The 18053-nt window shown below is 40.9% G+C and overlaps 2 protein-coding genes across 2 annotated transcripts; one reads left to right on the top strand and one right to left on the bottom strand. All coding sequences in view use genetic code 12, as the record gives it.

The window, feature by feature from the left end:
• Positions 1–400: 400 nt before the first annotated feature.
• On the top strand, positions 401–15391 carry PICST_71553 (large protein with a conserved N-terminal domain, a central AAA ATPase domain composed of 6 tandem AAA protomers, and a C-terminal M-domain midas sequence motif-containing protein; the record flags this gene model as incomplete). The annotated part of the gene is made up of 1 exon (XM_001384310.1): positions 401–15391. One exon carries the CDS (start codon positions 401–403, stop codon positions 15338–15340), a length of 14940 nt encoding a protein of 4979 aa, XP_001384347.2.
• A 327-nt stretch (positions 15392–15718) lies between these two features.
• PICST_31223 (predicted protein) lies at positions 15719–16843 on the bottom strand (the record flags this gene model as incomplete). The annotated part of the gene is made up of 1 exon (XM_001383972.1): positions 15719–16843. One exon carries the CDS (start codon positions 16841–16843, stop codon positions 15719–15721), a length of 1125 nt encoding a protein of 374 aa, XP_001384009.2.
• Between the last annotated feature and the right edge of the window lie 1210 nt (positions 16844–18053).

Genomic DNA, 18053 nt, shown 5'->3' with positions numbered 1-18053 from the left:
CATAGCTATTTTGTTACTGATGCACACAGTAATTTGAAAAAGAGTATATTTCATAGTTCAGAGAGTAGCCTAATAGTAATACAAGGAGTCTCGCACAACTAATTAACTCCAATATTACAATGAATGGTGGAATAACACAATATCTGTATGAGAGGAGACAAGAGTAGATGTAACTATGACAGAGACTTTCTCTCTTCCTCTTCTGCCCTTGCCATAGTACTCACTTTTGATCGTCTCTCATCTCGAGTTGCAATCTCTACCTGCAGGTGCTCTCATCTCATCTATGAAAATATAATTTTGCAAAATAGACTCCAGATCTTTTTCCATATACCGAAAAATCATCCAGTTTTGGCCTCACATAGCTTTAGAACTGGAAAGTAGCCTCTGTGACATATCAAATATGAACAACAATGTCGTTGTAAACTTGCCGCATTCGCGGACGTTGTACCGTCAATATGAGGAATTCAATGTGCTCAAGAATACTCCCAAAGCCTACCAGTTTGATACTCTGAAGACCATAAAAGAGAACTTGAACTCTTTGGCACTTTTTGCATTGCAAGGCTCGACTACCTTGCCAATTTTCTACTCGTTTAAGGATATTTTCCTCGACTTGATATCGAGATGGGTTTCACACCCCGAAGAGTTTGAGACCGAGTACCGTGCTGAATACTCCAACCGGAATAATGAACCAGCAGGTGTGATTCGAGGTTCCACCATATTACGTGCGTTATCGAGATTGGTCAATATTTCGAATGAATCATTGAATCTAATTGAATTTTTCATCAACAAAATCGATTTTTTCACCAGTATTGATTCTCATCTCAGCACTATTACTGCAGCAGAATTAGAACATATTCTTCTTTCCTTTTATAGACTTATTACCTACGACAACCACAGATTCAAGAACTTTATTCTTCCACACGTGTTGTACACCATTATCCGCCAAGACAACCCTGAATATGATGTTGCGAAGTACTTAGCTATCAGAATCTTATCACAGTTCCTAAGTGCTTCTGAACAAGCACAATCCAAAATGATAGATACCCACATTGGCCGAGCTGACAACCTCCGATCTCGCTATGAAACAGACCCAGATTTGGACTATGCATTCTTGTCACTCTTAGAAGCTAAAAGATTGTCCAATTTCAACTCCTTGCCATCTGCATCGGACACCGTTGTTGCCAAAACTGAAAACATAGTCATAGCCCCAGGCGATCTCAGCGAGTTAGTGATTTCCATTTGTGGAGTCTTGGTGCCTAATATTGTTTCAGAAAAGGAGCCTAAGTCAGTTGCAGACCCTACTTTTGTAGCTACCGAGAACTCTGTGAATGTGTTGAGACAATTGGCTCACAACATTCAGAATAACAAGCCAGTTATGCTCTACGGAAAGGCTGGTTCCGGAAAGTCTTTCCTTATCAACCAACTTGCAAACTATATGTCATATGACAATTCCATAGTCAAGATCCATTTGGGCGAACAAACTGATGCTAAGCTCTTGTTGGGTACGTATTCGTCAGGTGAAAAGCCAGGCACTTTTGAATGGAGGTCTGGTGTCTTGACATCCGCTGTTAGAGAAGGCAAGTGGGTATTGATTGAAGATATTGACAAAGCACCTACAGAGGTGTTATCCATCTTATTGACATTATTGGAGAAGAGGGAATTGACTATCCCATCTAGAGGTGAAGTTATCAGAGCCAAAAATGGATTTCAATTGATTTCCACTATTAGAATCTCAGACGATTCAAAGTTCACCGTTCCTGACTTGATTGGTTTGAGACTATGGGAACTTATTAAGGTTGAAGTTCCCAATGAAGTAGACTTAAAGAACATTTTGATCACGAGATTCCCATTACTTCAGAATTTGATCATTCCTTTCATTAAGTGCTACAAGGAAATTACACGTATCTACTCGTTGACTTCATTCATCTCTTTGAACAAGGGTTCTCATCCCAGAGTGATCTCTTTCAGAGATTTAATGAAATTTTGTTCTAGATGCAATTCCATGTTGATCAACTACGGTGTGTCTACGCCCAATCAATTGCTTGAATCAACTATATATGATAACATCTTTGCAGAAGCTGTAGACTGTTTTGGAAGTGCCATTACCGAACAGACAGCTTTGACACCTCTTGTAAATGCAATTGGTGAAATCTTGGAAGTTCCAGAGTCCAGAATCAACTTATTCTTAACGAAGCATATCCCTAACTTTATTAATGATGATGAAAAATTCCAAATAGGCAGAGCTACTTTACGCAAGTCTGCAACCGACAAAGCTTTATACACTCTGAAGCAAACTGGTAACAATACTTCGTTTGCCAGAACAAATCATTCCTTAAGATTGATGGAACAGATCGGTGTTTCTATCCAGATGGCAGAACCAGTTCTTTTAGTGGGTGAAACTGGTACTGGTAAAACCACAGTGGTTCAACAAATTGCCAAGCAGATGAATAAGAAACTTACAGTCATCAACGTTTCTCAACAAACGGAAGCTGGTGACTTGTTGGGTGGTTACAAGCCTGTCAACACCAAGACAGTAGCTGTTCCCATTCAGGAAGTATTTGAGAATCTCTTCATAGCCACTTTTTCAGGCAAGAAGAACGAGAAGTTTTCTCGCGTGTTGTCCAAGTGTTTCAACAAAAACCAATGGAAGAACGTCATCAGATTATGGCGTGAAGCCATTAAGATGTCGAAGGATATTCTTGCTCAGACTACAGAATCAGACGAAGACGGTGCTCCGAAGAAGAAAAGAAAGTTGGGCTCTCTTGAGAAATCCATCCTTCTTGAGAAGTGGGTGGAATTTGAGATTAAAGTCAAAGACTTTGAAATCCAAACCGCCTCTCTCGAGAACTCGTTTGTCTTTAACTTTTTAGAAGGCTCTTTGGTTAAGGCAGTCAGAGAAGGTGAATGGTTGTTACTTGATGAAATTAACTTGGCTTCTGCTGACACTTTAGAAAGCATCGCCGACTTGTTATCTGAGAGCCTTAATCAAAGATCGGTACTTTTGACTGAAAAGGGAGACGTTGAATCGATTAAGGCTCACCCAGAGTTCAGAATCTTCGGCTGTATGAATCCTTCTACTGATGTGGGTAAACGAGACTTGCCATTGAGTATTCGTTCCAGATTCAGTGAGATTTATGTTCATTCTCCAGACAGGGACATCAATGATCTTCTTTCAATCATCGATAAGTACGTTGGGAGATACGCTATTGGTGATGAATGGGTTGGTAATGATATTGCCGAGTTGTATTTGTCGGCCAAAGATCTTTCGGAATCCAACAAGATCGTTGATGGTGCCAACCAGAGACCTCACTTCAGTATTCGTACTTTAACCAGGACTCTAATCTATGTTTGTGACATTGTTTCAATCTATGGGTTGAGAAGGTCTCTTTACGAAGGTTTTTGTATGGCATTCTTAACATTGTTGGATGTAAAGTCAGAAGAAATTTTGAGACCCGTAATAGAAAAGCATACTATCGGAAGATTAAAGAATGCAAAATCTGTAATGAGTCAAATTCCACCAGCGCCCAGTTCGAAAGCTGAAGAATTTGTTCAATTTCGTCACTACTGGATGAAGCATGGACCCGAGGAGGTCATTCCTCAACCACATTATATCATTACTCCATTCGTGGAAAAGAATATGCTTAATTTGGTTCGTGCTACAGCTGGTAGAAGATTCCCTGTCTTGGTTCAAGGTCCAACTTCAGCCGGTAAAACTTCCATGATTCACTATCTTGCTAACATTACGGGCCATAAGTTCGTTCGTATTAACAATCACGAGCATACAGATTTGCAAGAATACTTGGGTACATATGTATCTGATTCTACTGGTAAGTTGTCGTTCAGGGAAGGTATCTTGGTTGAAGCTTTGAGAAAGGGTCATTGGATTGTCTTGGATGAGTTGAACTTGGCTCCAACTGACGTGTTGGAGGCTTTAAATCGTTTGCTTGATGACAACAGAGAATTGTTTATTCCCGAGACTCAAGAAGTAGTCCACCCACACCCCGACTTCATGCTCTTTGCTACGCAAAATCCTCCTGGTATTTATGGTGGTAGAAAGGTGTTGTCGCGAGCTTTCCGTAATAGATTCTTGGAACTCCACTTCGATGATATTCCACAGGATGAATTGGAGACGATCTTGAAGGAAAGATGTCAGATCGCTCCTACCTATTGTAAAAAGATTGTTGAAGTGTACAAGAATTTGTCTATTCAACGTCAATCTACAAGGTTGTTTGAACAAAAGAACTCGTTTGCTACATTGAGAGATTTGTTCAGATGGGCCCTTCGTGATGCTGTCGGATACGAGGAGCTTGCTGCCAATGGGTACATGTTGTTAGCTGAACGTGTCAGAAAGGAAGACGAAAAGAGAGTCGTCAAGGAAGTCATAGAGAAAGTTATGAGAGTGAAACTTGATATGAATGCCTACTACAAGAGCTTAGAAGTCGAAGCCTTGATGAAGGTTGGCACTTCCGTGGTTTGGACTAAGGCTATGCGTAGACTTGCTGTATTGGTTTTCACTTCTATGAAGTACAAAGAGCCACTCTTATTGGTAGGTGAAACCGGATGTGGAAAAACTACTGTCTGTCAGATCATTGCTCAGTACCTTAGAAAAGAACTCATCACTGTCAATGCCCATCAGAACACAGAAACCGGTGACATCCTCGGTGCACAAAGACCAGTACGTAATAGGTACGAAAACCAAAGAATGCTTTTCACAGATCTTGTTGCTCTCTTTGGCATCCTCAACATTGATATTTCTATGGAAGATAGCACCCTTGAACACTTGCTTGCCAAATTCGATTCATTACAAGATTATGGTGAAGCGGATCCGGAGTTGATTTCTAAAATCAAAGAAGGTAGAAGAAACTCCGCTGTTTTGTTCGAATGGAATGATGGTCCTTTGGTTCGTGCCATGAAGAATGGAAGTTTCTTTTTGTTGGATGAGATTTCCTTGGCCGACGATTCTGTCTTAGAAAGATTGAATTCAGTATTAGAGCCAGAAAGAAGTTTGTTATTGGCTGAGAAGGGTACTGATGATGTCTTTGTCACTGGTGCCGAAGGTTTTGAGTTTTTGGCTACCATGAACCCAGGTGGGGATTACGGGAAGAAAGAGCTTTCTCCGGCTTTGAGAAACCGTTTCACGGAAATCTGGGTGCCTTCAATGGAAGACTTCAATGACGTTAGAGAAATCGTAGCTGACAGATTAGTTGACAAAGTTCACGTTGAGGCTATTGTCCAATTTTCTGAATGGTACGGAAAGAAGTTTGGAGGTGGCCATGCTGACAGTGGTGTGATTTCTCTTAGAGATATCCTTGCCTGGGTTCAGTTTATCAACTCGTGTGGAAATAGAGCAACCAGCGAAGAGGCTTTATTACATGGTGCTTCTATGGTTTTCATCGATGCATTAGGAACAAATAATACTGCCTTCTTAGCTGAGAATGAAGTCAAGTTACGCGAGCAAAAGGTTGAATGTGTCAGCGCCTTGTCCGAGTTTAGCGGAAAAGATCTCTTAAGCATTTATTCTAATAGCTTTGAAGTTTCTTTGACCGACTCCAATGTCTCTGCTGGCCCCTTTTCTATTGCCAGAGTTGAAGGTTCTGTTTCTAGTGATTCCTTTAACTTGCATGCTCCAACTACGTCAGCCAATACAATGCGTGTCATTAGAGCAATGCAAGTGCATAAGCCAATTTTGTTGGAAGGTAGTCCTGGTGTCGGTAAGACTAGTTTAGTTTCAGCTATCGCCAAAGCTACAGGCAACTATTTGGTTCGAATTAACTTGTCCGAACAGACTGATTTGATTGATTTGTTTGGTTCTGATGCGCCAGCAGAAGGAGGAAAGACTGGTGAATTCGTCTGGCGTGACGCTCCTTTCCTCAGAGCAATGCAAAGAGGTGAGTGGGTATTGCTTGATGAAATGAATTTGGCTTCCCAATCTGTCTTAGAAGGTTTGAATGCATGTTTAGATCACCGTGGAGAAGCATACATTCCAGAATTAGACAAATCCTTTAGTTGCCATCCGGACTTCAAAGTTTTCGCTGCTCAGAATCCACAGTACCAAGGTGGTGGCAGAAAGGGTTTGCCCAAATCGTTTGTCAATCGTTTTTCTGTCGTCTATGTGGATACATTAAAATCAGAAGATTTGAATTTGATTTCGCAACACTTGTATCCTGAAATTCCAAGTGATGTTTGTTCTAAAATAATTGATTTCATGTCCAAACTTGAAGAACAAGTAGTGATCAAGAAGAATTGGGGGTCATCTGGTGGTCCTTGGGAATTCAATTTGCGTGATACTTTGAGATGGTTAGAATTGTTGAACGCTAAATCCATCTGCGAAGATATCAGTCCTGCTGATTTCCTTAACATGATTGTCATCCAAAGATTCAGAACCGAGGAAGACCGAGCTAAGGCAGTTTCTTTATTCAAGTCGATTTTTGGAGAACCACTTCACCGTGACAATTTTTACTTCGCCACAGAATCATACTTGCAATCTGGAGAAGCACTTATTAAGAAGACGAGCTCGGTCCTGAGCTCTAGTGGATCGAAGGCTATTCCCTTGCAATGTAACTTTTCTCTTATCGAGACCTGTCTCAGATGTGTCAATAGGAACATTCCCCTAATCTTAACCGGTCCTTCTAATTCGGGAAAGACTGAATTAGTCAGACTTGTTGCCAATGCTGTTGGAGCTAAGGTGGATGAATTTGCTATGAATAGTGACGTTGACTCCATGGATATACTTGGTGGTTACGAACAAGTTGATTTAACTAGAGCAATTGTTGATGTCGTGGCTAAGGTTTACGATACCTTAATTGACTTAGTGTTGTCTAATTTGTATGTCAATGATTCAGAATCCAGTACTTTGTCTCAATCGTTGCAATTAATCAGCTACATTTCCAACAAAGAGATCTCTGTATCTAACTACAGCCAATTCCACTCATTCTTGAAATCGTTTTTGTCATTCTTCTCTAACGAAGCACTTATTTTGTTACTTGAAGCCTCTGAAAAGCTCGAAAAGAGAATTCAAGAAGACAGGAGCGTCAAATTTGAATGGTTTGATGGTTTGTTGGTGAAGGCAGTTGAAAAAGGTAACTGGTTAGTTCTTGATAATGCAAACTTATGCAGTCCTTCTGTTCTTGACAGGTTGAATTCCTTGTTGGAAACAAACGGTTCCTTGATAATTAACGAATGCAGCAATGCCGACGGTCAACCTCGTACACTCAAGCCACATCCAAACTTCAGATTATTTTTGACAGTAAACCCTAAATATGGAGAGTTGTCTAGAGCTATGAGAAACAGAGGCATTGAAATCTACTTGGAATCGTTGTCAGAAAGAATCACCTCTTTTGATGGAAGTATCCTAGGCTTAACCAAGACTAAACATGACAAGGATATCACCGAGAGATTAAATGAATTGAAGGTAGTCGAATCGTTTATCCCTACAGTCGGTTTTGTACCTGCCAATGATACACCGACCAGAACATTTGCTCTCATTGATGACGTTATGAATTTAAATTCTAAAATTACGTCCGAAAGCATTAACGCTTCTTTAACCTTGTTGCCATTTGTGTTAACCAACAAAGTGGAATCTTGGGCTTCATTGGTAGAAGTGTCCAGCGAGTTTAATTCCAAAACTAAGGAGATAGCTCAGGTTATGCTAAGAAGATGGAAGTTCCTTTTGGAAGAAGGCATTGTATCAAAGTTGGCATCATTATTCTCTAAATCTGCTGTTGCTGCCAATCAAATCGTTGGTATTAATATCAACTTTTCAGAATCTCAATATTTGCATCCGCAGCTCAACAATTATTTGACAGCATTAGTCAAGAATATCGCACCTGAATTTGACTCTTCTGAACCAACTATGTTCTTTGAAGTTGTTTCTAATATCATTGAATCTATTGAAAGGAGAAAGACAATTGAAGAGAGGGCCAATAATGCCCGAATCAACACTTTGTCGTACGTGGAAAAGTCAGCTGCTTTTGAACTTGGAAGAGAAATCAAGTCTCCTCCAAACTTAAGAATCTTCAAATTTATCGTGGAAGTAGAAGAGTTCGTTAGAAATGTCTTCACTTCAAGCATAGAATCTCGTCTTTTCTCTTCGGACTCCACATACAAGAGCCTTTACGATTTGCAGATTTTAGTGAATGGTATTGCTCGTTCTTCGGAAGAAAAAAGTGAATCCAAAATCAGAATTTACCAAGAGTTAATTAACAAATGGATCGACAATTACTCCGAAGCCGAATTTATAGCTCCATTTATATCTGATTTATCATCTTCGTTAACAGCCTTTGGAGATAAGTTGGTGTTAACTTCTGGATTTTCAATGGATGCCCTATGGGAGCAATTTAGACGCACTTATCCTCGAGATGAAAACAGCTGGAATAATGCCCAAAATTTGTTAAGGTTAGCAAATGAATTTGATCTCATTGCAAGAGAACAATTTGTTGACGTCACAGAGTACATTGTTCAATTAAGATTGCTTTTCATCCAATTGTACAGCTATCTTTTGTCTGATTCATTCAACGCCGAGGAATATGCTCATATTTTGTCAACCCTAGAATTAGGTATCAGTAAATTAAGTGATGCTTCCTCCAGTTTCCTTTACAAACGCCAGAACACCTTGGAGTTGGAATTTGCCTACCTTCATAATTTTGTTAATTCACCTTCTGCCAGTAGCAACTGGAACTTAAACGATAGCATTTATTTGGCTTCACTTGCCAATAGAAGTACTGCTGCTTTGTTACAAAATCCGGACTGCAAGGAATTTTATCCTTACCCAGCCGTGCTCGACCTGCTTTGGCACGAAGTTGAAGGTTCTAGTGTCTCTTTGAGTGAGGGTTTGTTCTCTAATGATTTTGCCAGTAACTTGTTGAAGAAATCTGGAACATTTGGATCTGTTGCCGGTAAGTACTTGCAGCAAGACTTGGAAGATTTTAAATTGATGGGAAGAGCTATTGTTAAACACTCCGCTGAGATTTTGATTGATCAAAGACAATCATTTAGGACAATGCTACAGTCATGGTTCTTCAGAATTTTGGAATCTCATTCGGAGACATTCGATGAATGCACATATACTGAAATTGTGGCAAAATTGAACCTAGGTGATATGAATGCTTTTGATTTTGAAGCCGCCTGCAATTTGATTCAGAGATCGACTGATGAGTATTTCGTAACCGTTGTTAATGATTTCTTTATTCCATCGATGATTGTTTCGAGAGATTCTTCTAACTTGGGCTCGTTGGGTAAAGCATGGGTTCTTTTTTCGTGTGGTTGTATTCAACTTTTCGTTCCAAGCTCACCATATGATCCAGCCATTAGAGAGTACATCATCTATGACAGATTTGAAGAACAGAAGCAGGCCTCAGAGAGGCTTATCTCTTCGTGGCGCACTATTAGAGCAGCTGTCAGTGGTGATGAGAAGATTCACATCGAAGACTGCTTGTTGCCAATTTCGGATGACGCTGCCCCTCAAAAGCCTATGGTGTATAGGCCAACAGAGTCCTTTGACGGATTATTTGAAGAGTGGAATTCTTTTATGGACTCAACTATCAGCATTGCTCCTGTTCAAGCTTTGTTGAAAAGTGCTGAAAACTTGTCTGCTTCAAGCGAAAAGATGTTAGATATTTTTCAAAAAAACTCTTCTAAGTTCTTGTTCCGCTTAAGACTGAATTATTTGGTATACTCCGATTTGAATGATATATTGAAAGGCTACATTTATGGCCTCAAATTGGGGTTCGAATTGTTGTCGATTGAAGGCAAGAGACTGACTGCTGGTTTCAAGTATGTTGATCTTTGGTCTGTAGATGCTTCTGAACTTGCTATTGAATCAAGTGTCATATCGATGTTTGAGAAGGCTAAGAACTTCAACAAGAAAATTAGCGTAGATTCACAGGCTTCAGAACAATTGATGCTTTTCTTCATCAAGTTGTGCTACTCTCATAAGGCAGCTAACACAAACTCTGTCTTGTCAGATGTTCACATTCAGTCTTTCCAATCGTTGTACTACAGGTGGACTTTACGTCGAATGAAAGAAGAAGAAGAAAATTTGCAAAAAGGTAACTTGTACAAGTACTCTGATCCAGATTCGGATATTGAGGGTGATTTCAGAAAGTTATTCCCAGACTACGAAGAGGTGTTTGATTCTGATGTCACCACCAGCAAGAATAATAACAGTTTTGATACATTGTACTACGACATTACTCAAGCATACATCGACTACTACACTCATAACAAGACCAATGACTTGAGTTCGTTGGTGAACGAAGGCAATGAATTGAACAAGACATTGTCTCAGTACAGATCTGAAATCATGAAGGATAAAATCAATTCTTCAGTCTTGTCTTCGTTGATTACTTCTATGGCCAGCATCTACAAGAAGTACAACAGCAACGACGGTCCATTTGATTTCTACCACGACAGCTCCCCAAGTGAAGCAAAAAAGTCCATTGTGATAATTTCCAGAGTACATGCTTCTGTTTCCAAGTTCCTTGAACAGTGGCCTGAACACGCGACGTTGCAAAACATAACAAAGGCTTCAGATGAATTTTTGATGCATCCATTGGACTCACCAGTTGCTAAGTTGTTGCAGAAGGTGGAACAGATCTATACATTGATGGCTGAATGGCAGAAGTATGCCTCCAGCCAAGTTTCATTGAAGGAAAATTTTGACGAGTTGACCACCTTGATTGTGAACTGGAGAAGATTGGAGTTGTCAACTTGGAACACTATATTCTTGAGCGAAGAAAAAGCTCTTGAAAAAGGTATTGGTAAGTGGTGGTTCCACCTTTTCGAATCTATCATTGTTCCGATTCTTGCTGATAATGAACAGGCAGAATTCTCGCCAACGAAGTTGTTATCAGCCCTAAATGTTTTCATGAGTAAAACTACTTATGGGGAGTTCGTTCCAAGATTAAACCTCCTCAAGGCATTTAAGAACCATGTTTCTCAATTGTTAGGAGAAAGCAATGTCTATCATGCGCTTTCCAACTTCATCTTGTTCTACGAACAATTCGTTCCTTTGGTCGCTGATGCTATTGCGGCAACTAGAAAGACACTCGAAAAGAATATTTCTGAAGTTATCTTATTGGCCAGTTGGAAGGATGTGAACATTGATGCTCTCAAGCAAAGTGCTAGAAAGTCTCACAACAGTCTTTACAAGGTTGTGAGAAAATACCGTGCTATTCTTGCTACTGAGGTGTCTCCGTTAATTGAAGCTGGTATCGCTGTAGAAACAAAATCCGAAGTTAACATGAAAAGTTTGTCGAGAATTGGAGGCATTGTCGTAGATAATGATTTGGAAATTTGTTCAGCAGTCAGTTCCTGGAAAGAGAGACCTGCCAGATTGCAAAACTTGGACCTTGTAAATAGGAATATGGGAGTCTACATAAACAGAATCACAGACGAGAGTCTTCCTAACCTAATGGATTACGCCAAGGAATTGTTTGAAGAAATGGAAAGACTTAGAAAAGAAACTCCCAAGGAATTAAAAGAAGCCAACAAGAAGTTGATCACTGCATTGAAGACACAAAAGAAGAAGTTATTGAGTGACACTTTAAAGGAACTTAGACGAATTGGATTGAAGACTGCTTTGAGAGCTGATATAGTCAAGGGTCAAGGTGGTGTTAATGTAATTGTCGGTAATAGTTCAAGTTTCGAAGGGACTGAATTAGAATCGTCTGATGTCTACTTCTACAGAATATTGGATATTCTTCCTAAATTAAGAGCATCCATTTCCAACGTTGCTGAAGATGTTCCGCAGGTTGATGCTGACAAGGGTCTTGCTGCAGCTGAGAATTTGGTGAACACTATTGTAGCTACTAGAGACCCATTACGAGTTTTCTCTGAGTACATTCCTAAGTTGGCTAAAGTCTACAAGTCGTTAGAGATTATTTCCCAATCAAGAAGCGAGAATATAGATCTTGCTAGAGCATCTGAATATTCTTCAATTGAGATGAACTTGCATGGAATCAAATATGTTCTTCATTGGCTACCAAAATTGATTGACTTTGCGTTACTCACTGCTCAAGCAGTTGACACATTCGAACCAGGCACTCAATCAAAGTTGTTCTACGACATTAAACTCGAACTTTCGTCTTTGAAAAACGAATTTGATAGTATCGATCCATACGTCCGTACATCAGCTACTTCTATGTTCATCCGGAAGTTTGCCGAAGAGTATATTGGGTTCTCAAAGAGGCTCAATAGCTGGAAGCTCCAGTACAAGAATGCTGGCTTCATTGCCGAAGTGGTTTTGTCTTGGATGAATAGTGTCAACTTCTCAGGCTTAGTTCAGTCTTCTACGTCGTTGAATAGCTTGGGTTCATTGGAAAATGTGGAAATTTCTCTTAGAAAGCTCTCCAACTCTATTATTGTTGCTGTTCAAAGAGTTACTGAATGTCAAGAAGGTGAAATCACTGAGGAGAATGATAATTGGTTGGTTTTAACACAGACCAGAATCATGAAGTACATTAAATCATTACATTCCAAGCGTATACATGATGAGCTTGCTGTCTGTCTTGATACCATTTCTTCTGTGGAACAGAATACAGAGACTTCTAAAGTTACTTCAGCGTTGGTTTCTTTCACTCTTCCTTTGATAAACCATTATTTCCGATTAAGTTCAAATGTGTTTGAAACAGCCAGAGATAACTACTACAATACTTCTAGGGCTACTTTCATGATGACTGTTGCATTATACAATTTGGCTACTAAGGGTTTCTGCTCTCCAGAACCACCTACGGAACAAAAGGAAGATAACAACTTGCACGATGGGACTGGTTTAGGTGATGGAGAGGGTGCGACCAACAATTCGAATGATGTTGAGGATGATGAAGATTTATCTGAACAAGCTCAACAACCCAACGAAGAAAATAATGACGACGACAATGAAGAAGAAAACGATGATGCTGTAGATATCGAAGGTGATATGGCCGGCAATCTAGAGAATGCTTCTGATCAGGAAGATGACGAGAATGACGGTGATGAGGATGACCAAGAAGATTTGGATGAAGAAATTGACGACCTTGATGACCTCGATCCCAACGCCATTGATGAGAAGATGTGGGACGAAGAAGTTAAGGAAGACAAGAATGAAAAGGAAAGCGATGAAGTTCCTGAAAATGCCAATAAGGATGACGATAATATGGAAGCCAACGAAGATGAAGACAGCGAACAGAGTAAAGACAAAGAAAAAAAGCAATCCGAACAAGGCGAAGAAGATAAAGAAAGCGAAGAGAAAGAAAAAGAAGAAGAAAATGGCACAGATGAAGAAGGCGAAGAAAATGATGTTGGTGAGCAAGAAGACGAAGTCAATCATCAAGACAACGAGCAAGTGGAAGACCATGTTCCTCAGACTGAGGCACTTGATCTTCCTGACGATATCAATTTAGATGACGACGAAGAGGCTGATGGTGATGATAAGGAAGAGGAATTTGACGATAAGATGGATGTTGATGATGAAGAAGAAGAAGAAGCCCAAGGTAAAGAAGAAGAAAACCAATCTGATGCTAAGGAAGATGGCGAAACCGAAGAAGGTGTCGACGAAGAAGGAGAAGAAGACGAAGAAGGAGAAGATCATGACCAAGAAAATGGACAAGAAAATGACAACAATGAAATTGGTGAAGAGCCTCAAGAAGAAAATGAAAACGACGGAGAACAATCTGACGAAGAGACTCTTGGTAACACAGATGAAAAAGAAGAAGAAAATGAACATGGCAATGATGCAATGGATCAGGATGCTGAAGGTGTTGATGGAGCGAATCAAGATATTCCCAACGAAGACATTGATGCGGAGTCAGCTGTCAAACAAGAGGCTGGTGATAAGGGTGAGGGTGCTGATAATCAAGTTTCCGAAGAGAATGATAATATTGGTTCTACTGGAAATGCCTCATCAGATCCAAACCAACAGGATAAGGAGGAAGATAATTCTGTTAAAGACGATGCTCGTGATATGGCCAAGGAATCTTTAAAACAATTGGGAGATACCTTGAAGGAATTCCACCGTCGTCGTCAAGAGATTAAGGAAGCTGCCAAGGAAGAAAAGGAAAAGGTAGAAGAAAAAGCCAACGAAAGACCAGATGAGTTTCAACATGTTCAAGGTGAGAATACTGATTTCGACACCCAAGCATTGGGAGCAGCCGATAAGGACCAAGTCCAATCGTTGGATGAAGACATGGCAATTGATGATGATATCGAAGAGGATAGGGAAGAGAAGCCAGAAATCAAACAAGAGGCCGAGGAAGAAGTCGGCGAAGAAGACATGATGGACGTTGATGAAGACTTGGATGAAGTGAAAAACAACGCAGAAGATGATAACGAAGGAAAGACAAAGGGTGCCTTCATTGGAGAAAGAGATCATAAGAATGATAGAGACGGAGAGATTAGTATCAACAATGAAATCAATATTGACGATGATCAGGAGTCAGAAGACGAAGAAAATAACCTTGTGCCTGATGCTATTGATGGTGAAGAAATACCTACTATTGAAATCGATGAAGCTCGTCAATTGTGGAAACACAGTGATCTTGCTACTCAAGAATTGGCCTCGGGTCTCTGTGAACAATTAAGATTGATCTTGGAGCCTACTCTAGCCACCAAGTTGAGAGGTGATTTCAAGACCGGTAAGAGGTTGAACATGAAGAGAATCATTCCCTACATAGCCTCTGAGTTCCGAAAGGACAAGATCTGGTTGAGAAGAACGAAACCTTCTAAGAGACAGTACCAGATAATGATCGCTGTCGACGACTCCAAGTCCATGAGTGAGAGTAAATCTACCCAGTTGGCTTTCCACAGTATTGCCTTGGTTGCTAAGGCATTGACCCAGTTGGAAAGCGGTGGTTTATCGATTGTCAGATTTGGGGAGGACGTCAAGGTAGTTCATCCATTTGACAAGCCATTCAATGGCCAAGAGAGTGGAGCCAGAATCTTCCAATGGTTCGACTTCCAGCAGACCAAGACGGATATTAAACAGTTGTGCAACAAGTCGTTGAAGATATTTGAAGATGCGAGATCGTCTTCCAACTCTGACTTGTGGCAGTTGCAAATCATCATATCGGACGGTGTCTGTGAAGACCACGACACCATTGAGAGATTGGTTAGAAGAGCCAGAGAAGAGAAAATTATGTTGGTGTTTGTCGTCATCGATGGCATTAACTCCAACGAGTCTATTTTGGATATGAGCCAAGTACAATACGAAGCCGATCCTAAGACAGGAGCCATGAACTTGAAGGTTGTGAAATACTTGGACTCATTCCCATTCGAATTCTTCGTTGTTGTCAGAAACATCAACGAACTTCCAGAGATGCTTGCCTTGATCTTGAGACAATACTTTACCGAAGTTGCCTCAATTTAACATTACTGTATAAACAAAACATTGCATAATAGACAAAATTAGGATTATGGAATAGAAGAATGATATTATAATCAAACGTATTGTTGTACTTGTAGTTCTAGTAATAATCATTCATTACAGTTATATAAATCTACCAATAGCGTCCCGGTAGTACTGAAATATGTAAATTAATTATATTAGATGTATAAATGCTAGCCCGTCTACTATCATACCTAAATCTAGGCTTAACCGTCTTGTTGCTACTAATGTAATTCCTTAGTCCCATGTGTAATTAGTTTTGATATTATTATAATGCTCAACACCGTAGTATAATTTTTATCCCATTCTATTGTCTATAATTACCATACCTGTTATTTTTCTCTTACTTTTTTAACCATTTTAATTTAACTTTCCCCTTTTATTGAGCACCACTCTGGCAATACAGAGCGACATATCGTCGAGTTTTCCGCCTACGCTGTTCTGCTTGCCGTGTTTACCAGACATAGAATTCACCTTCTGGTTGTAAGGAGTGCAAGCGTAGTCATCAAAACTCACTTCCTTGGCTTTCAAGAGAAGTTTGTTCACTGCACGCTTCAAGCTGTCTTTTTTGCCGTTCAAGAACTGGTCGAGATAATCCACAATCTCCCATTCATAAAGATTGTCGGAAATACCGTCTGAACACACGACGATAAGATCGTTTTCTTTCAATTCAATCGATTCGACCCAGGCAACTTCCGATGGCAACTGAGTCAAGGTGTGAGTTCCGATCTGCTGGGGACACAAATCTGTTACCATTTGCTCTTCGTTTGTTTTGATGATCTCGCCGTCTCTGATGATGTAGAGTTTGGAGTCTCCAATGCTGACCATCTGAAGCAAGTCTCCACTTAGCATGCCTAGTATCAAGGTTGAAGAGCCTTCTAACCTTTGCAAATCCATCAAATGTGACGTGTGCAAGAAGGAGTCGTCGAGAATCTCGGAGATGTCTCTCTTGTTCAAGTGATGAGGAGAATGGCTTATCTTGTATTCGGTCATAAGTCTCGAGAACGTCTCCAACATCGAACGGGACCAGATGCCGGCGTCCGCATCGGACTTGTCCTCCCATCCAGAGACTCCATCGGCCACAGCAAGTACAGTCGGCGACACCAACATGGTATCGTCACCAGCTTTGATGGAAAGCGTATCCGCAGGCGAACCCTGGGGTCTTCTTTTGGGAAGCAACGAGTTCAACAGCGTGGGATCGGTCAAGTCCGACAACGAGTGGATCTGAGGCACTGAGCTCGAGCTGTGAAATGCAAACGACGTATACGCAAAGTCGAACTTGAACTTGTCGTTGGAGATCTTCCTCATCTGTTCTGGTGTGACGACAGGGAACCGGATGAAGGGGTTAATGTCGTCGACGAGCATTTCCTGGTTTCGCTCCTTGCCGAAGGAAAGGAAGTACGATCTGGCTCCTTGGAAAAGGGAGGATGAGCCCTTGAATCTTTTTGCAGCAACGGCACGAGATGCGAGGGAGGAGGCAAACATTGGTGGTGGCGATGAAGATGTCAGCGATGGCAACGAAGATTTTAGTGAGGACGTTGGTCTTGCTATGTGGTTGTGACCCAGACGTCTGAAGATGGGACGTAACATGGTTCTTACAGGTCTTTTATAGGGATGCGAAAGGGAGGGGATCAAAGTGTTGGGAGTGGTATACGAGATGTCGATGGATGTGGTAAACGAGGATGTGGTAGATGTGTGATTTGTCACTGAGATACACACCAGTAACGATAAAACTCTAGAGATAGCAAAGAATCGAGAATGTAAAAAAGAGACGAAGAGAAGCAGAGCTCCAATTATAAGCAGTAAACTAAAAACAAAATGGCAGCACTTGGGGAGAGACGCAGGCAGGAATGAAGAATAATTTTTTTCGTAACCTGCAGGCGGAAGGCTCTCTTGATAGTTGCCTCTTCGGCAGGCGTTTCTTTTTGGGATGCGTGCAGGCGAGGGGTTTCGGAGTTTGATCTCGCGGCAGCGGTGCAGAGTGGTGCAGCTGGCTGCTGTAGCGAGAGATGGGAGTGGGGATTAGGACAGTAGGGAGAAAATAGCGAGATCAATACTGAGAGACCGTAGAGCATAGAATGAACAGAGAGAATCGGAGTATCCTCAGCAGCTGTTGATATGGATAACTTTTCTGGCAGCATCCACATGTGGGACACCAGATAGAAACGTTTCCAATCCAGCCTTTCTGCACCGACTTGAGTTTTGTTGGGCTACCCAGGAAGATCAGATCTTATCGCATTCCACATTTTGCAGCCGTACGGAACCATTTCTACTTTGGTCAATGAAAGGACGTTGCCCACAACGCAGCAGGAAGATCACCACTAGCCAGCGGAAGTTTGCACGTTGTGATACATACTGGAGACTCACTCTTTCACGCGTTCACTTGCATTCTATTCTATATGAGCTTTGTCCAACTCTCAGACTGGAACTTTCGCTTTTTTCATTGCTTATCACCAGTGCTACTCTCACTTTCTAACTCTCACCACCATTATTACTCTGACTATCACTGTCACTATTGGCCACACGTGCTTTCATGTACCCTTATGAACACTGGCCGACCTCAAGTCTCACAAATCTTAATTCTCACTAGTGTACTTCGCTCACTCTTTCTGACTCTCACTAACTCACCCCACTCTCAGAACTCCATCCACACAGTATAAAATACATTTTCCACACCACAATCGCCTTTCTCCTT

The sequence above is a fragment of the Scheffersomyces stipitis genome, chromosome 4 (assembly GCF_000209165.1).
Source record: "Scheffersomyces stipitis CBS 6054 chromosome 4, complete sequence".
In the NCBI taxonomy this organism is placed as follows: domain Eukaryota; kingdom Fungi; phylum Ascomycota; class Pichiomycetes; order Serinales; family Debaryomycetaceae; genus Scheffersomyces; species Scheffersomyces stipitis.
This window is presented reverse-complemented; position numbering and strand designations above follow the sequence as displayed.